Raw genomic sequence first — 22,671 nt, forward strand, 5'->3', positions numbered from 1 at the left:
GATTGGCTGACTGTTTTCTGAGTGATCCAATAAAAATATAGCAGATTTCAGGTAAACACTCAGAGAAACCAAATCCTGCAAGGTTGGATGGTGGGTCTACATGGGCAGGACTTGGGGCATGGCTGAGAGCAGTGACTGCTTTGTTGTGACATCACAAAGTCACAGAAGTCCTGACGGTTGGTTTTAAGGCTCAGTTTCTGAATACAGGCTGTGTGCATTTCTCTCTGGACTGAGGCTTTGACACTTTCACAGTATTAATATAGAACCTAGACCTGCTTTATAATCAAAAAACACATGGACATCTACCTTTAGACTGTATGAACCTTTAAAAGAAGCTGTTCTGGGTTTTACTCAGTAACAAAAAGGTTTTACTCAATGAACTTTAACACATGTTCTGGCAGAATCACCACTCTCCAACAATTGTCTTTTCAGGCCATTTTGATGGACGCCAACTGTTCAATGAAGACGATGTCCTACTCCACACAAGGAACATACTATCAGGGTGAAAGCATGGATCCAGAATATGACGATTATGATTAACAGTCCACCAGCGATGCAGGTTAATCCTTCAGAGGATCTATTTTGTTGTACAAAAAAAGAGAACACAGAAGAAAAAAAATAGCAATGAAACAACAGCCAAGATTTTTCCATGTGAATGTCCTGCGTTCAGTCTTCACTGTTCAGTGTCTTCTTAGCAGTCGTACTGGAGCAAACCAAAGTTGTTCTTGATCTGTGGTTGCAAGCGCATTGTGTGAGAGTTATTTTTTTAGCCAACAGCCTTATTCAATAGAGAGATGTGTCATTAAGCACTTTTTAGACAGTAGGAGGGTGCTGAGCAACAAGAGATTGGTGTGCAGATTGGTAGTATATTGGCTTATTGTGTGGTTTGTCAAGAAACTGTTGTTTGTGTAAAATCCATGGAGATGTGTTGGCCCAGTCTACAGTCCTTGTTTGCACTGATACAGATCCTGTTTACTAGGCTTCCTCAAACCCAACTGTTCTGGCCCAGCTGTGTTGGGAAGTCAACATATCTCAGCTGTTTATGAGATGAGGACTATATTCTAAAAACAGAACATAGATACATGATCTCCTCTTAATAAGATTAGAACCAACACAGAGAGAAAGATCACTTTAGGCTACAATATGCACCAGCATGTTCATTAGACAACAGGTCTATCTCCACAGCACAGCACAGTTCATCAGTACAACACCAGAGTCCTGTCGTACTCACCAGTCCACTGCTCTTAGGTTTGAACAGAAATACTGTTTATATTCACTCAGTGAGAATCTGCACTTCCTGCTACAGATCCTTCACTTTCCCTTTATTCACTTTATTGTGAAGTGTCAAGTTTCATTCAACAGCTTAATGTCTGTGTGGAGGAAGTGGAAAGACTGGAATTAATTGGTGAATGAAAACTATTGCTGAAAAAGAAAAAGTGAGAGCAACATAGTGGTGAGTGTGACATGACTGTCCATTTAAATGGATTTATCATGTGAGTGCTGTAGTGGGTGACAGGTTATTAAATCCCTCCCTAAATGCTGTCTTCATACTGGCCACAGGGTCTAGACAATTGGTTGATTACCAGCTTTTAGAATTTACAGGTATGTCCAGGTGGAGAGAGGGAAACCCTACAACCTGTTTCCATGACCATGTATCAAATTGTAAATTTCACACCACACTCAGTTTACAGTTCAGTATTGCAGCATGTTCCCAGTGTTATCACACCTAATAAAGTCTGGACGTGGCTGGTTTAAGTGCAGCCTTTACAGTAACTCCATCTTTGATTCAGGCTGCTCATTACCAGTTATAAATATTTTTCGGGCTTGCTATCAAAATTTACTACAACACTCCCTAAACAGACGAGCCTCCAGTGCAGCGTTATGTCTGAATGTAGTCAAAGTCTCATTGCTGTCCACGAACTGTGTCTCGCAGTTTATTCTCCCTCCCTCTAAAGTCAGCATTGGATGGTTTTCTATTGGTCAGTGAAGTGAATTTGTGCCAAAGTTCTGATATTATTATAAAGTTCTTCTTATAATGAACAGATTTTGCTTCATAAAGATGTGGTTTAATTTAAATGATGCTCTGACTGGGCATTGATAGGGCCGCTGCTGTGGATTAAAACCCTTGGCCACACCTTAATCATCCATGTTATTCAGTGTTGAACATGTTTATAAAAGCTGGTTAGGGTTAAACTCCTCCAGCAGTATGATCCGCTTTCATTCTCTCTACCCACACCTGTGCTCCATTCCCAACACCTACAGCCTCTATTTGACTAAAAATGCCAAAACATAGTTAAATACAAAGATAGCTATTAACAATAAACATTTTTTGATTTCACATGCCAAAAAAAGCACAGGTGTTATTTATAATGTTACAGTACATTCTTTAAAGGTGATCAAGTTCCCGGGTCTTGGTATTGTGCATCCATTAGACAGGTGGGTAATGTACAGGGTAAAGTTCAAATATATGAACTGTGACATGGAAAAAGACCAAACTGTGGCATTGTAACAAATTGGACTTCTGTAAATATGTTTAATCTGCAGCTTCTTACTTTACAACAGCCTGATCAGATGCACATCTGCACTGGTTTGTATCGTGAGCCACACACAAGCAGCAGCAAACTGCATTTTGATTGACACCTCGATGTGTGCACCCCCCGGCAAGTGAGTGGGGGAGGTGTCGGCGTTCCCTGGTAACCTTGCCACTGACTGTGTGTTTCTGCCCCAAGCCATCATTAATGTTGCTGTCACATGTGACAAGTGGCTTGTAGTGGAGTATTTCTGTCAGTGGACAGTTAATGCTGTGTTCATAAAGTCTGTTCACACTGGGATTCAGGAAAATGCATAGAGGGGAGAGTTTGACATTTTGGGAAGTACAAGAGTAAGAACAGAAGATTGATACCAGACTCATACCACCGGTAAAATATGTAGCTGGAGCCAGCAGCTGCTTAGCTTAGCATAAAGACTGGAAGCAGGGGAACACAGCTAACTTGGCAGCACCTTTAACGCTCCCTAATTAACACGTTATATTTCATTTATTTGATCTGTGCAAAACCTGAAAATCTAACAAAAGAAAACAAAGTACATTCCCCAAAACATCAAACTGTTCCTTTAAGTAAAGGAATCTGAGCTCATATTCAATCATCCAACACTTGCAAATTCTGTGGTATCAGCTGTTTCCACCAAAGCTGTGTCTTGGTGGAGAGAACAGCCTCTCTGATAATACTGCTACTCTAATCCTACTAATTATGTATAAAGTATTTAATTGTTGGTCATTTTTAAATGTCACTCTGGAATCATAAGAGTTAATTCATAGACAACCATAACAACAATAATGACTTAATCATATTGTTTTCTGCAGAATCTGTTTGTCATATTACGCCTCTGACCTCAGAGCTAATGTTTACTGAAAGACTAATATCTGGCTCATATATCAGTTCAACACAGTTAATACCACTGGCTTCCTCTTGTTATAAGGTTAGAAGGTGTCGATCATGTCCTTCAGTCTAACTAAGACCACTGACAATTAGGTAAAAGGAAGTGTGTAAAAAGATGACATGGAAATCAGTATTACATAAACCAGAATCCTACACACGCCTGTCAGATCCAGATTATTGGATCTGCACCCAACTGTTCAAACTCATAGATCTCAACACCATTAATGTCTGATTTTTAACATTCAAACATTATGTCCTCAGAAACTGATGAAAATTTAGAAAATGTCTTCTCTCACAATGTTCAGGGAAGTGAAAACAAATTCCCAGATATATATAAATATATATATATAAAATATTCAAAGTCAACCATAGGAGTACAGTGTTGTTTTTTCAGAGAGGCTGATGAAAGAAATGAGAACTTGCAGTGAGTCACTATATCATACCTTGTCAGTCTAAAACTAAACAGAAGCATACATTTATTCCCTCTCTTCTATATTAATTATCAATCAATTATCAATTAACTATCTATAGATAGATAGATTGATAGCTCATCAGTCAGTGTAGCTGAGCTTTGGAGAAAAAAGAACAATGCCCCTCAAATGTTTTTAATTTTTGTAAAAAATATTTTAAACCTTTGTTTGGCTCCGCCCCCAGATTAAATGAACCATTGAAATTATTTCTCCCTGATGAACTTGGATGGGTGAATTGAATGATCTACGCTACAGACTCACTTGTTATTTTATTTTAATGAACTGTTTTTCAGAGTCCCCTGTGATGTCCCTTGAGTTTATCATATACTGCGATGTTCACATTGTTGTGTCATAAACTTGCTGATGGATCATGTAAAACTGGACTGTGAAAGTGGTAAAAGTAGAATCATGATCATACAAAAGCAACTGGAATGGTTGATCCATGACTATGAAAGTCAGCAGACTGGCTGGTCTGAGCAGGTACTAACACCCCCAACTCTCCTCTCAGAGTCACAGTCTTTTGTGAGTCTTATGTTTGTTATTAGCTGGATGTGGTGTTTTTTTTTTCTTCTTGGGAAGGAACCCATATCGTGTATTAAATGTGGTGTGTTTGCTCTGAAGAAGCAGTTTGTTTTTCCTAAAAAATGACAGTGAAATTAAAAATACAGACAGATGGATTTTCAGCACAATACCCATTGGTGTGTTTAAAACACTGAGCATCCAAACCACTGTTGGCATTATTCAAAATATATATAGGTACCATGAAAAAGTCAAAGAGAGAAGACTGCATTCTTCTCAGTTTGGTAAGAGAAATACTCATATTGATTGTCCATGCTGGATGGTGGGAGACAGCAGAATGAGTTACCATGAGGGGGACATGTGGGAGCAGACACCCTGTAATCAGCCTGTCCATCTCAACACTGGGCTTCAATTACTTTACTGATGATCACACAATTCCTTCCCTCCTTTCCCTCTTCTCTAAAAACCCAGACAACAGTGGTTCTTACAGCATCGTTGGTACAAAGCTTAACCACTTTTTTTAGTGTCATGTTGCTTTTTTGGTAAGGAACACCTCTGAAAGGAAAAACAATGTACTTCTGACGTTATGTACTCAGATATGTAAAGAAAAAAAGTGACATGTTCCACAGCTTGAGTTGTGGGAGTGCAGTATGGTAATGTCAGGGTGTCTGCACAGAGGATAGTAGGTTGCTGATAGTAATAATCTCTGTCACCATTTCATAATAGATTAATTCTAACCACAGATTAAAGGATATTGCTTGTAATATAATTTTAATGCTATATTTTTCTTACTGTCAACAAATCCCACTGAAAGTAGTTAAAGCTCTTCCAATGTTTTAGCATTGCACTCCAATATTTCTACCTAGGACCTACATTACTCAAGATGCAAGACAATTGCTGGTGATTGGTTGTAGAGTTGAATGAGTTATGCTAGTAATTGGCAATGTACCCTTGAGCTGCTGGCAGAGATGAGGCGCAGGCTACAGAGGTCTGGTAAGCTCTCTCGTTTCTTCACACAGCTAACCTCTGAAGCCACACAGGGCTACATACAGTATGTGGTAGTCCTCCCCAACACCTGGAAACAGGTGATGCGTAAAACTGGTGGAGCTGCACTTAAAATATTTACATTCTCAAAGAGAATTAATGGACTTGGGGCTGAATGCAAGGGTTACTGTACGCTCAGACCGAAAGTGGTGAGAGTGAAAGAATTTGCTGTGGCTTCTCTGCCAAAGACGCATGTGTCATAGCTCATTACCATAAAGTTGCCTGGTCTGTTTTTGATGCCCACCACCCCAAGATGCACTGCCAACAGGGACGCCACTGCTTGCCACCAAGAAACAATGGCTCACATAGAAAACAAATGACTTCCAGTGACTGCTAGCTGGATGGTTCTCATTGCGGACTTCAGTAACATGCATGCACACCCGTTAACCTCCCCAGCTACATAATTGCTACTAGTGGATCCAGCACTCTGCTGGAAATTTGAAACATTGCAGTACTGGCTTTCAATTTGACCACAACAGCCTCTACAGTATCGGAGAATGCAGAACACAGACAAGCACACGCCTCCTGTGAGAATGTAGATATTCACTGTTGCAGGCAGAGCAGCACAGGCACAGAAATGGTGCACGGTGTGGCACAGGGAGCTCATGCAGCCCAACATTAGGAGAGCTTGAAGACAACACAGTCTGGCTCCTTCACAGCATTATAAACTGCTGTGGCATCTGTTAAGCTTTCACTCTCATGTCCCCACCAACAAAGGCTCCTAGGTTCTTTCTGTTTCTGGTGGGAACACCTGGTAACACATTGTTGGTTTTGATCTTTATGGCATTTTCTGACACTGAGAAAAATATAGAATTACGCAAGTTTGATTAATGTGCACTGTGCTGATACTAAGAAAAAGAAATAATTCAATAATTTGAGAAAAAACTCAGGTTGTACTTACCAACTTTTACTGGAGCTTTCAGCTGCATCTCACAAACTCTTTAGTGGACAAAATTTGCTTAGTTGTAATTAGTTGTCAGTGAGACTCAATACAGACTGAGTTTTTGTTTTGCTTTGGAGGGACATGTGTTGGGACACAGCATTTATTTAATGTACAAAGAAGTAACTGTACATTCAGTGTGTTCACTTACTCTACATGATTGAGGAATCTGAGGTTAAGTTGCAAAACAGCTATCAGCTGATTTCAGTTTAAAATCTAGGCTTGCATTTGTTCCTGTAAATAAACCTTAACGCAGACTGATGTTAGTCCCATGTTAAATGATCAGTTTGGATGTAACAGAAGGTTAAGTGTCTTGTGTCTGGTGAAGTGACTCTTGTTTACATTTGCATCACAGATTGTGCCTTTAAAATTCTTCTGTGTGAGCTGATTAAACCACAAAGCAGAGAGACGGGAATTCATTTGAGCTTGTTTATTCAGGTTATGTACAATAAAGCTTCATCACGAGCCTTCTTGAAAACTGTACTACATCCCTCACATACACTAAAAGAAACAACCACCTTGACCTGCTGAAAGCTGTGGTGGGTAGTCATATTTCAAGTGCAGTTTCAAAGGTTAGGGCTGGGGGAGGGGTGGCAGAAGCATGTGATTATGAGTTCTGTGGAAGAGCACATTGTAATAACAGCAGCAGCAGAAGCAGAGCCTCTCAGGCCAAAAGAGGGTTTACAGCGTGAACTCCTCCTCTGAGGTTGTCACTGGTCTCCAAAACCCCTCAGGTTAGAGACAGATGGGCGCGCGCGCACACACACAAACACACACAGTTTCAAAGAGAAAAGAAGAATTCAATGCTGATTATCAGTTTCATTTCCTACAAAAATATTGCACAAAATATCTGAATATTCGGTGACTGAGCGAGATTGACAAGTATAGCAGCCAGTAAGCTAATATCTACATGAGCAATAAATCCTTTACACTGAAAAGAACAGGAAATGTGCCTTTGCTTCCATCCATCCATTTTCTATACCGTTTATCTGAAACCAGGTCACGGGGGACTGGAGCCAATCCCAGCTGACATTGAGTGAGGGCGGGGCACATCCTGGACAGGTCACCAGGCTGACATATAGAGACAAACAACCACACACACACTCACTCACACACCTACAGGCAGTTTAGAGTCACCAATCAGCCTAATGTGCATGTCTTTAGACTGTGGGAGGAAGCCAGAGAACCCAGAGGGATGCTTCCAGCCTTTGCTTCTACTAAAAACCAATTCATGCCTTCCACATCTGGATATCCACAGGGGTCCAAACGACAGAACTTTTGTCATCCACCAAAGTACACGAGGGTTTGCGCAGACCCTATGTAGATGGTGTGTGTGTCAGCCAAAAATTGCAATCAGGGTTCAACGCTCTTATCCCATTAGCTCCTTCTAGAGTGCCACAACATTAAAGGAGAAATCTACCCATTGCTAACTCACATACAAATGATGTTGAATGCATTTTGGGCGGTGTCTTATTTTGTTATTTGTTGAATCTTCCACTAGCTTGCTCATAGTACTACACCCAAGAAGGGGTGTGGACCGACTCTGGGCTTCATCAGTCTCCATCAGGCCGTGAGGACACAACGTGATTCTGCAAAAAAAACGTTTATTTTCATTTTAGGCCAGTATGTGCTGTGTTTCAGGTATCTTGGTGAATATTTTCTCATCACTCCATCCAACGCTCTCACCAGGACACTGACTTGAGCTGAAGTTAGTCATCAGTACACAAACCCAGTCCAACATCCATGTACCACACAACTCATCTGTGAGTGCTGTGTTCCTATGACTGCTGCTGCTACCAGGTTAAATGAGCAAAAGCCAAAAACTGAGTACAAGAGAACTTCAAAGTTGTTTAACTTAGGTAGGGAAGATAAAAGCTAATTTGTGTGTTAAGTTACTGAACACACATATTAGCCTAAAATTAAGCCTAAAATAAGCCTATTCTTTATTTCAGTCATGAAGGGTCAAGGTATACTGATCCACAACGATGTACCTGGAAAAAAAAGGTATCCAGTGCTAAAAGGGCGGAAAACCCGCACTAAAGGCCTTAGAATGATTCAGCTATTTTGTATGATGTGTCATCCAATATGGAGCAAAACCCCTGCTGTCAGAGCCTCTTCTCGGCTGCACCCCACCAATGTCTCTCCAGGAACTTAACGCACTTTTTATCTCCTCGAAAGAATTAACGGTGTTGTAGTCACAGAAATGACTAAATGAAGAGAGAAAAAAGAAATCTTCATGGACAGATTCATGTTTTGAATCTCTTCACACCTGCTCACTGCCAAGAGAGGACAGTTAGCACACATGATGAACACGACCCAGATTCTGCTGTCCAATAGGAAGTTTCAGATGCCCTGACCCTACTTCATTCAACAACCCACAGAGATGGTAAATAAAGGCATCAGGCCGTGCCCAGACCGACATTAGCACAGCGAAAAAAAAACGTGGTTCTCTTCTTGATTTGAATTAGGCCAGTCCAGGGGCCAGCAGGTGAAAAAAATCAACTGCTCTAACCTTTACTGCAGCGTCATCCAGCAGGGCAGGGTGCTGGCACAGTATACGTTCATGGTAGAGAACTTAGTAATGTGAAGAGCATATTTCTACTGTCTATTTTGTAATTATCAGGAAAAAAGATGAAACCATTGCTGCCATGGTAAAGGGGCAGATTTTTTAAATCCTTCTTGCAGTGTTTGAGCTTCTGATAAGACTTCAAACTCTGTTACTCCAACCAGATTTCCTGGATCATGTTTCATCATCTAATTATTTTAAAGAGGGTTGGACAGCAACTTACTTTCAATCAAACCCTGTTCCTACTGTTGTACAGTAGTTCTCCTTCTACGCTTGTTTGAATGTCCCAATTCTGATGGACTGACACCAACACCTGCTGACTGCTGCTGATATTTTAGAAACCTGTCACACTCAACCTCACTGAATATCCACAATCATACTCAAATGTATTTCTGCCAGAAATACGTGACATGGCAGTAATGAGCTGAACAACTGTCAGAATAAAGAAAAAAAGGACATCAACAAAACAGGTTTAGCCATTTTCTGTGTCTCAGGATTGATTTTTCCTTTTGATAGAGTGAGATACTCCCTCTTCACAAGCTGTTATTTCCTAGAGGCTCTCTAAGGATGTAAAAGATAGATGAACGGTGTAGCATTGTAACAGGCCAGGAAGTGAGAGGAGGTGGTGCCACAAACAGTTGTATATATATATATATATATACACACACACAAAACAGGCAGGGCTGAACATACATTCATTCATATGTGCACGAAAACAACTCATGAAGGCAAATGAGCCGCACTAAAAACAACACATACATACATGCACACACGCAGGCACGCACGCACACACACACACACACACCAATATTCAGAAAAAGAGGATTATGTGCCTTTCTAACATTTCACCAGTGACTGTTTGGAATAGTTATGTGCCTTAGTTTAGTTAATTTAGTTAGTCCAGTTAGGGCTGCTCTGCACAGAACATAACTTGGCAAGACAAAACGAAACAAAGGAATATATATATATATATATATATATATATATATATATATATATATATATATATCTTTACAAATGAAAGATGAAAGATGTTTGGATTCACTAATACAGACAAATAAACCAAAAGAAAGAGGCAAATTATATATGATTATATATATTATGCAGCCGCTGAAATCCCAAAAAGACCTTTGTGAGGAGGTAACATCACGTCTAAAATCCAAATACAAAACAGTAAAAAAAACAAACAAACAAAAAAAGGATATGCATGACTGCTTGCAGAGTGCTTAGACAGATGGGATGTTCCACTGAAGTGGAGGTCTAAACCTTCTTTTCCTTCATAGTGTTTACAACAAGCAAATATTGAACATTGTCCTTCGTGATTCAGACTCGTCGACGACAGAAAAGTGCACATCTTCTAAAGTCCTCATGTCAAAGCATTTACAGACAAGACGGCGAACTAAAACAAATGCTTACAATGACCTGTTGTAGCCACAGAAAAGCAAAAGTGGAAGATAAACGTGCAGCACTACTGAGGGCAGATAATAGTGTAGCTTTCAAGCTTCCCTTTAAAAACTCAGAAACACATGGAAAAGCATGGAAACAGCATCGCACTGTGCAAATCAAAAAATCAATGGACAGGTTCACTATGAATCTTTTGGGAGGAAATTCCTTTTATCAACCAGCGTCTTTCACGCCAAATTGAAGTGAATCAGACCTCCCCATTATTTAACACCATCCACCATCCATTATTCCTCCCAAAAATCTAACTGGACCCAGTTCTGTCGGGAGATAGGAGTCCTAAGCACGTTCCTCTTCCTAATTGTTTCTAGTCTTATTTAGTGGAGTGCCTCCACACAGATCTGCTCCTCAGTAATGTCATCCAGCAGCTGTACCTCCACAGGGCTGCAGATGTCACTGTCATAGACCTCTGTCCCTATCAGAGCTTCCTCCTCCAGGCCTTCTCCTTTTCCTTTAAAGCCTTGCTGCTCTGAAGGAGAGGTGCTCTCCACTGACTCCAGGTCCTCAATGCCTGCCCGGTAGTGGATCATTAGCAAGGTGAGGGCCTGCAGTCTTTCCCCAGACTTGGCCAGGGCAGTACTAATTAGGGCCTTGCGCCGTGCATCTGTGGCCTCCCTCTCCTCCAGCAGAAGGGCATTGTTGTGCTCCAGTTCCTGGTCAATCTCTTGCTGCAGCTTATCCAGCATCAATTCCAGCTTCTGGGAGCGCTCATCCGTGGGCAGCCCCCGGTACAGGTCACGTCCTATCTCCTTCACAGCAATGAATACACTGTCGTCCAAGCCACCTTCCTTGCGTACTAGTTTACTGCTGCCACCACTGCTGGCGGGCTGTTTTGAGGGGCTAGCACCACTGGTGTAGGTCTCAGTATCACTGCTCTCATTGTCAGAAGTGTTGGGTGTATGCTTGGGTGAGGGCTCCACTGCTCCAGGCACCACATCAGCCACCTGCTCAACTAGGCGAGTCTTGGGCACCTGGCGGAGATTAAGCAGGCGGGAGCTGGTGTTGATGATATGGCGCGTTAGGCCAGTGGTGGCCCGGTTTATGGTGGATTTGGCTTCAGGGTCAGCTCCACGACGTTCAGTTGCTGCCACACAGAAGGGATTTTCAGAGAGGCACTTGTCCTGGCACTTTTTGTGGCAAACATAGGCGCAGATCATACACTGAGAGGCGGCCTTGGTCCAAACCTTCTTCTTGCAGTATTCACACCAGGTGGGGTTCTGAAACTGGGTGTCCTGGAAGTTGTGACGAACCTCCACCAACTGCATAGTGCTGTAGGCCAAGTCATCACGTGGTGCTGAGGGGACATGCTCCCGCTCCCTCTCCTTTAGGTCCTCGTCATGAAGACTCCCCTCTCGCTCCCTTTCTACCAGCCCCCCTGGATACTCAAAGTCACCCTCAGCTAAGTAACAGAAGTTCAGAGTAATATCTCCATAACAGAGCTTCTCATTGAAGCCCTTGTGGGAGCTGAGGCTGCGTAGTGCAGTGCGGCTGACGTTAGCTCTGGGCTCTGGAGGCCCCAACCTAAAGGTGCTCTGGTACTCTGCTGAAGATGTGGCCATACATTCCAGGGCTACATGCTCCAGCTGGAGGCTGACATGACCCAGGCACAACAAACTACCCAGCTTAAAGGGATCTTTGCACCACAAGGCCACATTAAGGTACTTGTGGTTGCTCTCTACCTCAAATATCATTGAGGCTTTGGGCCAGCGTCCTGTCTGGTTACGAAACATGGTTTCTGGGGACTCCCAGATGGAGTGGTCCTCTAGACTGTCCCGTGTGCTGCATGAGCTCTCTGAAGCTTTGTCCTTTGCTTGATCAGTCTTGCTACTGCTGGTCACAGTGGAAGGGACTGGCAGCTCATCACTGGACTCTGCTGGCCTGGTTGACTGCTTTGCCTCAGCCTGTTTGACACATATCTTTTCAGGGCCAGTCTTGTCCTCGGTGGCTCCAGAGAGAGGAACTTTTTCTGGAGATTTTTCAGAAGCACTGACGGTGGTAGTCATGACAAGAGCAACAGTAGCGTTAGTAGTTGTCACAGAATCAACACCTTCCAAAAGACAGGTTTCTGAGGAGGCTGATGTCAACCTTATCTGAGGTCTTGGCGGCACTGGAGGGCGAGAGGGAGGAGGTGGGGGAGGAATAGTGGGGCGCTGTAGACCCTCCCCTGGATCAGTACTGGTCTTTTGTGGCGAGGGCTTTGGTGATTCTTTGGGCTGAGGCTTTAGTGGTGACTGGAGACCCACCAGGTTTAACTTGCGGTTGAGAATGGGTGATATGGTACCAAGTGGCTTAGAGGCCAAGGTGGCCACAGTCCTTTTGGGGCTTTGGTTTACTGTAAGTAAGAATTCCTCCTTAGTGTCACTGGTATTTGTGGTACTGTTGTTTGGGCCGCCAGTCTGGCTAGGCTTGGAGTCCACTATCAACTCTTCAAACTCAGAGTCCATGTCTTTGCTGTCGGACATGTCAGAAAGGGTGGTGATGGGGGCTGGGTCCTCCTCATAACCACTTGGCTGTGAAATAAAACCTGTTTCCTCAAGCTGCCCAAACCCTTCTTGAAGAGTTCCCAAGCTTCCCAACGAGGGAGTCTGGTGACGAACTGGTCTCTCATAGAGCACCACCACCCTGTCTCCAGCCTGCTTCAACAGTTTGGGCACTTGAACTGAGGATGTCACTTTGACACCTGCCAACAAAAACAAGAACAGGAAATAGATTTTCAGTCACCAGTGCACAGAATTGAACAATAGTCTCAAAATGTTTTACACAATGTTAGAGAACATATATAACCCAATTCAGTGGTCTTTGTTATATTAGCAAAATAAAGATTATGATATTATGACTGATTATTAATGTATGCAGTGACATGTGAGACCTCCAATGGCGATGAGGCGATCACCCTTCTGCAGATCTGCCAAGGCTGCAGGGGAGTTTGGTGTGACGGTCTCAATGCTGACGTGGACTGCGTCGCCCTCAGTGGCAGGAACATGCCTGAAGGTCATCCCCACGCTGCCGCATGGCCCCTTGATGACCTCCGTCTGATGCACACAAAAGAAAACACCAGCACTGATTTAGAGGTTGTAGCACTACGTTTACAACTTATCTGCTTTATTGTACTAATACTATTATACTGTGCTTAGTTTGTAGGTAAGATGATTAATCTTCCTTTGGCAACACAAAGCAGCAGATGTACTCTTTTAACCTAATTTTTCAAACTAATATCTTTCAATATTCAGGTTGCAAGAGTACAGAACATTGCATTTAAAAACATCCTTATTTTTTCTAAAGAAGAAGAAGAAGATGAGTGTATTTGGTAAAGAAGATTTTGAAAAAGTGGTTATAATAGTGTATGATTTGCATGTATGGTTATTTATATTTCTTGTAGATAAATACTGTATTTTGTAAAAGGTATTTTAAAAACATTAGGGTCATGTCAATGACATTTGGTGAGTGTTGTACATGCTAGACTGGAGAAAGATGTGCAACATGTTTTTATTCTGGATGATGCATTGGTAGCAGTTATGTATAATTTAATCATTTGAGATGTGTTACGTGCAGGTTAACGTATCTGGGTGAGTCTTTTTTAGTGTCTTTCAGTCCAAGTAACTGTTCAGAGCCTCATGCACATATTTACCAACAGACAGCAATGCTAGGTCTATACTGGCTGAGTGTTTATTTAATATACTTGACTGCTTAGTCCATTTTTTTTTTATTTCTGGCAATCTAAATAGTGTCTTGCGTTTTAGTGACAAAACAAGACTTTTCACCTTGAATGGATCAGGAGTTTTAAGAACTATGAACATGTACGCTCAGCATATTTCTCTCACCTGATTACCATTAACAAAAATTATCCACACTTTCTGTTTGATACTGTTGCTGAACTTACACAGAATACCTCTGCCACTAGCTCTTCATTCAGTGCTGATCATTTTATGAATTTCTTCACCTCAGTTAGAGATAAAATCACTGGTCCTCTCTGTGATGGCTATCAACTCTCCAAGACTTGGATGGATGCAGTCACTGTGACTCAGACCAACACCTGCCTTTATTCTCTTCATTACAGCCAACCCAAGAACTTAGTCATTTCCATCACTTTCTGAAAATCCCTTAAATGTATGGGTTTTATGTTTTCTGTTTTGATTCTAATCTTTTTTTAAAATCTATATTTAAACATCCTTCTACAAACATAGATGTTTTTAATGTGGTTGTTTTATTTCATTTTTTTTTTCTTTTGCTGTCTGTTTTGTACCATGTATTCTCTTTAATTGTAAAGGGACCATGTTGGATGGTGATCCCCCACTTTAAATGTGATTGATTAATGGGTTGCTTGATTGATGTTTAGTCTGATCTAATGAATAATCTCCAATGAAGCCTGGAAGTTGTGCTATTGTTTGCTATGTTTAATACTTTTAATACTTTAATACGACAGGCGGAAGTGGAAGCTGTTCTGTTCATTTTTGTTCATTTTTTGTGTTGCTTCACGTTTTATGATTCAAGTTACTTTTTTAATCTGTTATTTAAATTTCTGATTTTCTGTGATTTTGCAACAAATACTGGTCTGATCAGCGGTTAAAAAAACAAACAAACAAAAAAACAATTATTTGTTGTTGTTATTATTGAAAAAGATGGTACAATAAACCAATGAATTATTAAGTATTAACCAAATATTGATTGTTCAGGTGGCAGACTATTGATTAAGGAAACTGCTTAAAATTTGCATCCCTAATACACACAATGCATTCTGGTGAGCAACACTGAATGAGAACACAACTCCACAAAACTCACAAATCACCATGATGCTCACTACTGTGTACATTTCTTCATGTTCATTTTTGTTTACAACCAACAACAGGGGCTTTTTTTTTTTTAAGAGAATAAACTGTAAGATGAAAAATGCTTCAAATGCATCACTGACATCTGCCCCCAGCACTTTGATGAGAGACTCAAGCTGAAAGTGGCAATTCTGTTGGAGAGGAGAGAGCTGCAATTAAACCTCCACCCCCGGCTGCCTTAATAACAGCTACTGCACACAGTCCAAGGCACAAATCCCACAACACACCTGTTGTGATGCGGAGGTGACCTGCTTTACGCCTGACAGGTCGTCTGTCAAATGACAGCACATGTTCAGTATCGAGACATTCGCACCTCCCATGCTGATGCTCGACGGTGTATGTAGAGCCACCCAATTTTAACTGTGATTGGTGGAGACTGTCATCTTACTGAAGACATATGGTGTGATCTTTCTAGGGGAAGGTAAGGAGGCTAAATGAGGCAGAGGAGGAGAAGAAAGAGGATGAAGGCAGTACAAGTGTCCTGGTTTAAAAGGGAGGGGCGACATGATGTGGGTAGACGGAGACGAATGACTGTAATTTCCCCTGCTGTCATATGTTATGGTTCTGGTGGAAGGCAGTGATTGAGTTAGAGCTGGCCTCCAATAAACAGATGATCTATACAAGCTGGAGAGGTCTGATCATAAGCATAACTGACGCTGCCACATTACCATATTACCTGTTCCGCCCCGTTTAGGAGCAACCCTGAGGCAGCTGTCAGAGTCTGAGAATTTTCAATGAATCAAACAATGATTTTTGCATCTTATCTTATAGCTGATTTTGCTAACATTTAATCTGACGTTTGATTCATTCAAATCAAGGTATTATGTTTGTTTAGTAAAGGTAAATCAAGTTTTCCCCCTGTGGAGAAAGCTTCTGCACAGGACACATAGAATAGGTCTGTAACACTTGTGCCAGAGAGAAAATCCCAAAAATTTTTGGATATTGTTGTAATAAATCACTTACTGTTCTGAAAACCAGTCTGTTCATACGAGTAGTTCCAGTGACTCCGGTACATCAGTCATTTCAAGACTTTATATGTAAAGTACTATGATGTTTTAAGGACTTGTGAATATTCTTTCCATGCTCAGAGCATCTGCTTCACCATTTGGTCTCTGTGTGTGTCAAGGGTTAATCAAATCTGGCCATGTTACAGCTCTTCCATTAAGACTCTAACAACATTTAAAAGGCAACAAGTTGCTATAGGGAGAATGTGGAGGCTAAAGGCCCATTCAGCTTCACCATGACTGTGGGCACACGCTCAGAATCTGAAGGATGAACAATAAAAGGAGAGAATCACTGGGATTTTTCATTGACCTGAATATTGGAGTGGATCAGCGCATGTATCCATAATTCAGAATTGATAATCCAGTCCATCTCACAGGGTTATCACTACTGTGAAGCATCAGGTCTGATCAAACATATGGACAAATATATTACAATATACAGCGTATGTATATTCAACATTAGGCTCAAAAATGTCTCCATACAGTTCAGCCCAAATATTGCAATGTACAATGTTGTTGTGGGTGGGTTTTATAATACAATTATATTATTGTATTCTATGTTTCAGGCTTTTCTTTTTACAATATATAATTAGAATATTGTATTTTATGTTTCAGGAATAAGGGCTGCTGCCACTAAACAGCAGTTTTATTTGTCACATGGCACTGTACAATATAACATACAAAATTACGAAGCCGCAAAAAAAAACCAAAAAAAAAAAACATGAAATCATGAAAAAATATTGCATATTTCAATGGAAACTGTGATATTCAATATTATCATATATTTGCCCAAGTCTAAATTTGGTCATTGGTCTGTGTCCCTACCAATACATCTCACGTTTGACTGCACTGTATGGCATGATTAGTATTTGTAACATAACACTGCAGCAATTCTGGACATATACAAGTTTTCAATATTTCACTCAGTCTAAGAACCATATAGCTTAGTGTTGGAAACTGAATATAACATGTCAGAATGAATTAATAATAAATTGCTAAATAGTCAAATAACAAGAAAATCTGACTTGAGCACATACACCTACACAACTTCACAATTTGACAGATATTAGCAGATATTCATCTAGTTCAAAATTCATCTATAAAATATAATATTCACATGCTCTGGATAATCTTCATTAGTAATAAAGCTCAGAAACACAAACACAACATGCACTTAAATAAATGACACTGGAGATATTAACATGATGTTTAATGTAGAAGAAAAAAGTGCTCCCATTCTATTTGAACATAACATTTTATATGTTATTCTATATATATATATATATATATATGGATTATATATATCCATATAATCTTGTGTTTTTCATTAAATGAAAAATCCTGTGCAAGCCTATCCTGGCCCATGACACCATTATCCTTGGTAACTACAGTAGTCAAACTGAATTGAAAAATTAGATAAGGTGAATATCTGTTTTGATTTTGAAGTAAAATTGCCAAAGATTTGTTGTGACCGGTTTTCAAATGTGATGATTTGAAAACCTGAGATATTACTCAGGTTTTTTGGCTGTTGGTCAAAAATAAAAAGACTCAGCTTTGAATCTTCTGTCATTGTAATAAGGAGTTTTCTGTTATTTTTGACATTTTATATAATCATGAAATAATAGTGAAAGGATATAAAAACAGTTGCCATATTATGAACTTTTTAGGAGCATCTACATGTATAAAACCCAAATTATATGTTATCTTAGCTTTTGGTTTTTTTAGATCAAATATGAAAGAAAGTGTGGCTAAAGAGAATAGTCAAGACAGTGATATTTTGCCCTTTGAGTTTGAACCCACTGAACCACTGGGTGTAGGTGCTGAATATCACTAATTGGAGCAGCTCTGTAGCTGTGTGTATACAGCTGCACCAATGGGCCATTGTGCCATCAACAGATTTACAAAGGAGGGTATACACTTCCATTGTGCTGAAGTGCAAATAGTGGCAATCTCCCTTTTATACACACTTACACCACCAATATATGCACAGTCACAGACCCTCATATGTACCTAATTAAATGTCAGTGCTCGCCTTCTGCTCTCCAGCAGCAGCACTGGTTTCAAAGACATAAAGCTTACTCCTATCTCTACAGCCTAGTTTACATCTGTTTCCTGGCTACATTACGCTCTTTTCATTTCCCATTCACTACACAATGTTGTCCAAGCCTGAATAAAGCAAAGGAATGATTGTCATGTCCAACTGTACAAAATTACAATATCTATGATTATATAATACAAATTAAACACCACTTGGGTATTATATTCATACTTTGCCAACATCTGTATTTCTAAAATAGAAAATGAATTCATCAGTCTACATCAGCCAACAAAGCTTGTAACAAAGCTTGGAATTGTTTAAATGAATAAAATAAAATAAAATAAAATAAAATAAAAAAGTACATATATAAATAAAAACCTATCATTTAAGAAGCACTCCTAATGTTAGAAGCTAGAGAGGACATAGGCTAATAGTTTCTGCAAACCAGAGAGGATGTAATGAGACCAGAAAATGAAATTTTTATATAAAAAGAATATTTCTATATATCTGTAAATATCAAGATTTAGATTTTCTTCTTTGGTTTCTGGTAAAAGTGGAGTCTTCCAGATTGAAAGGAAAGTCTTCTCTGTGTTAGGCAGCAGGTCTGAGGACAGAGGATATCATATGCTGTTCACACAGCACTGTTGCTGCTGCTCCATGTTGTGGTCGTTGTTGTCTCCTGTTTTCACTGCACATTTTCTACTGCCTCAGTCGCGACCACCCTCACTGTGTCACTGTGTTGCTAACACAGTTTCTGCTGTGTGCAGTTCACTTTACATTACATCTGTTTTGGATATCATCCTTTCTGATCACTATCACTAAACCTTTGCATATCACTTGGTCAATACTTTGCACATTTCTGCACAAATTCATTTCAATAACATATTGTACTTATTTTTATATCTTTCACATTCTATTGTTAATTATGTATTTCTATTTATGCTTCTTGATTTGAAGTACTTGCTTTATCTTTATGTTTTATATTAATTATGTTGTTTTTTGCTATGAACCAAAACACTAAAACAAATCCCTGGTATGTGAAAACCTACTTGGTATTAAACCTGATTCTGATGCTGCTTTCTCCACTGACTTCCCTGAAAGAAGTTGCTGTTCACTGCTTCTCCAAATGCTGAGTTTAATTGTTGTGTAGTGGAGCTTTCTCTTGGGGCTGAGCAGCAGGACTAACCTTGTTAACATCGACTAAGACAACAAGCAGCTCTCAGTAACTCGTCTCTGTGCAGAAAAGACAAACAAAGAACACAACAACCTCAAAATGGCCAGATGTAAATGGAGTAATTTACCGTCTACTTCAGCAAACCCACCCTCACTTTGATCTGCACTGCCACAGAGAACAAATGAAAGGTTAATATGTTCAAATGGCAGCTATCACTGCTTTAAAGTTCTCTCCTTTACCTCCAGGACAAACATCCAGACAAGTCTTCCTTTGATCCCTCCAATAAAACTGCATCGTGATAAAAGACATCTGTTACACTTTCTCTTACACTTTGACATGTCGTGGGTTTCTTCACAAAAAGTGGATTAACACACATTAATGAAGTCAATGAAAATGATGCTCTGCACAATTCTGTCAGTCCAGATAATTCTTTAATTTTTGAGCTGTTTTATCTAATGCAACTTCATCCTGATGAATGATTATAGACATCAGAGCTGTTGTGTCTATAATTTCAATGCACGTTCATCAGGATAAAGTGTCTCTGAATAATTAAGACAGGAACAAAATGCTCTACAAGACGTCTGGTGATATTGTGTATTTTTCTTACAGTCAATAGTCCCATGTGCAGTGACAGAGCTACACTGGTGTCCAAAAACTATTAAAACACTGTTGCACTTGGTGACTTTAATCAACACACTAAAAAAAACACTCTCCTTTTGAAGACCTCTCCCAGAGGACCTGTCACACTGCTCACGTGTAAATGCCACAGCAGGTTTACACACCTCGCCGTGTCTGCTGTATATCCTCCTCCAAAACAGTTCTAACCTGCCATAAATTTTACTAACAGCAATTTACACTGTGTCCATGTTTAGTAAGTCACTGTTAGTCTATGACTGTTTGTTTTATTTTTAGTGAAATCCAATTTATGTGTGTCTGTGACAAAGAAAAATACGTTCAGGCCAGAAGTATTTGGACAGTTCCACATTTCGTTTCTGCAGCCTCTGATCTAAGGAAAACTAGAGAATGACAAATGAGCTGGTGGACTGAGGAGGACAGGTCCTGTGATAGGGTTGTCACGATACCACAATTTCAGTAGTCGATACCAATACCTGTGATTTTCCACGATTCTCGATAGTAATTCGACACCATGATTAAAAAAAAAACAGAACCCATGTACTTTTAAATTCATTAATTTATTGAAAACTGCTTTAAACTGTCAAGTATTTAATACCACTATGAAAACAAGCAATACTGTGCTTTATGGTAATAAATAACAACAATATTCAACTATTTACATTCAAAAAAGAACAGCAGTGGCATGGAGCCATAAAACAAACAATATTCTTCTTCTTATAAATATGCAGATAAATAACTAAACTACAGTGGTGTGGAGCCTGATCTCACATCACTAAAACCTCTAACACCAGCCACTGTTTGCATGTCGGCTTGTTTGTGTCTAGAATTGCTCCGTATTCATCCGCCTCCGATGCAAAATATTTCCACTCGCGACTCTTCGTACCTGCTTCGTCACGGAGCCGACGTGTTGTTTCCGCTCCCCCCTGCTGAAGCCATTGTCATTGGCTCAGGTTTTCTTCTTCAGCGCCGCTGACTGCTCTGTGCTGCTCACACGCGGACACTGCCCCCGTCACTTCCGCCAAGAATCGACACGGCTCGCGAGGGAAAAGTTGAATATTCGGTTCTGACGGTTCCAGAAAAAAGGTATCGATGTATTTTTTGCGTGTTGGTATCGAATTGGTACCGGAAGTATCGGTTCTTGTGACAACCCTATCCTGTGATGCAGCCGATTAAAATGCACAGACAGAAACTGGTTCTGGAACAAAGGTCTGTGGACTAATGAGACAAAATACACCTGTCAAAATGATGGGAGGAGGAAAGTGAAGAAAAAAGAGCCAAAGCCACCACCTCCTCTGTCAAACATGGTGGTTCTGTTATGTCTGGAGCACGTATGGCACCAGTGGAACTGACACACTGGTATTTACTGCTGATTTCACACCAAACACTGGACAGACAGCGGAGTTCCTTCTCCAACAGACTGCTACAGGTCCGCTGTCGAAGGGACAGATACAGGAAATCATTCCTGCCACAAGCCATCACCCTATACAATAAATCTGTTTAAATAAATAATAATAAATTGTACATACTGTAAGTTATGCTGCTGCTGCAACGCAACAATTTCCCAGTTTGGGATCATTAAAGTGCTTTGATTGATTGATTGATTGAACACAGAGATCTACAGGAGCAGTCTGTGGCTCACTGGACAACATTTCATCACAAAAACAATCCCACACATACGGCCCAATCTGCCAAAGAGGTGGAACATCCTCAACTTCCCAAGTCAGTCACATGATTTTTTTTATAAGCCACTGAATTAGAAGTCACCAGCTGCTTGGTAACTTTGCTTCTTAGCAAACTTTACAGGCAGTGCCTTGGCTGTGTGTGTGCTTATTAAGCTAAAACATGCATTTAGACAAATTCAATATATATATCATTGTGGTATTTTTGTTATCGCAGTAAACAGCTTGTATGTGAACAGTAGTGGTCCCCTCATCTCCCTCACTGTGTCCCCAGATAACTACGTCCAGTTCAGCCCCACAACTTGAGTCAATGGTCTGACTCACTTTACATGAATAACAAAGTAAAAAAAATGGCTGAAAATCTGAGCGAAAAGAAGTTAGGATCCAGAAAAATCCAGATGTCTCCAGTAGGCTAGTTGTTGATCCAGCAGCAGTAACTGTGCAGACAGACAGGAGGAGCAGCAGAGTGGACACACAGCTCCCAGTACAGCTCCCAGTGAGTGCAGTTTTACACAATAAGCAGTAGGCAGAAGACAGCACGAACATAGTCTGAGTTTATTCATCAGGATCATGTTGTATAGCTTAGGTTTCTGCTAATGAGCTAATTAAAGTCCAAAGAGTCTGTGTGAGCACCTCAGATCTACTGGATTTTATGACAGAAAGATCCAGTGAAGGGTTAGGGTTAGGGTTATCTATAGCTACAAACACAAACCTATAGCTACAAAAAATAAATAAAGGTTGACGATGACAACAATTACCCTGGCTAGTTAAAAGTTCAACAACCAGACTCTGATCTAACTTGACTCTTGTGGTGCTTTCACACCTGCACTTTTTAATCTGGTTAAATCGAACCCTGGTTGGTTTTCCCCCTTGGTGC

The 22,671-nt window shown here is 40.4% G+C and overlaps 2 protein-coding genes across 2 annotated transcripts in view; one reads left to right on the forward strand and one right to left on the reverse strand.

Moving 5' to 3' along the window:
* slc18a2 (solute carrier family 18 member 2) overlaps positions 1 to 6,875 on the forward strand; it is a 41,443-nt gene extending 34,568 nt beyond the window's left edge. The window contains exon 16 of the mRNA XM_071481567.1: positions 433 to 6,875. Within this exon, the coding sequence (XP_071337668.1) occupies positions 433 to 540 (108 nt within the window). The 3' untranslated portion in view covers positions 541 to 6,875. The remainder of the gene's footprint in view (positions 1 to 432) is intronic.
* pdzd8 (PDZ domain containing 8) overlaps positions 6,828 to 22,671 on the reverse strand; it is a 58,461-nt gene continuing 42,617 nt past the window's right edge. Inside the window, exons 4-5 of the mRNA XM_071481562.1 lie at positions 13,307 to 13,469; positions 6,828 to 13,117 (exon numbers count right to left, since the gene is read on the reverse strand). Coding sequence (XP_071337663.1) covers positions 10,755 to 13,117; positions 13,307 to 13,469 — 2,526 coding nt within the window. The 3' untranslated portion in view covers positions 6,828 to 10,754. The remainder of the gene's footprint in view (positions 13,118 to 13,306; positions 13,470 to 22,671) is intronic.

The sequence above is a fragment of the Trachinotus anak genome, unplaced genomic scaffold (assembly GCF_046630095.1).
Source record: "Trachinotus anak isolate AG129_WGS33_773 ecotype Australia unplaced genomic scaffold, CSIRO_AGI_Tana_v1 ptg000007l, whole genome shotgun sequence".
Classification (NCBI taxonomy): Eukaryota; Metazoa; Chordata; class Actinopteri; order Carangiformes; family Carangidae; genus Trachinotus; species Trachinotus anak.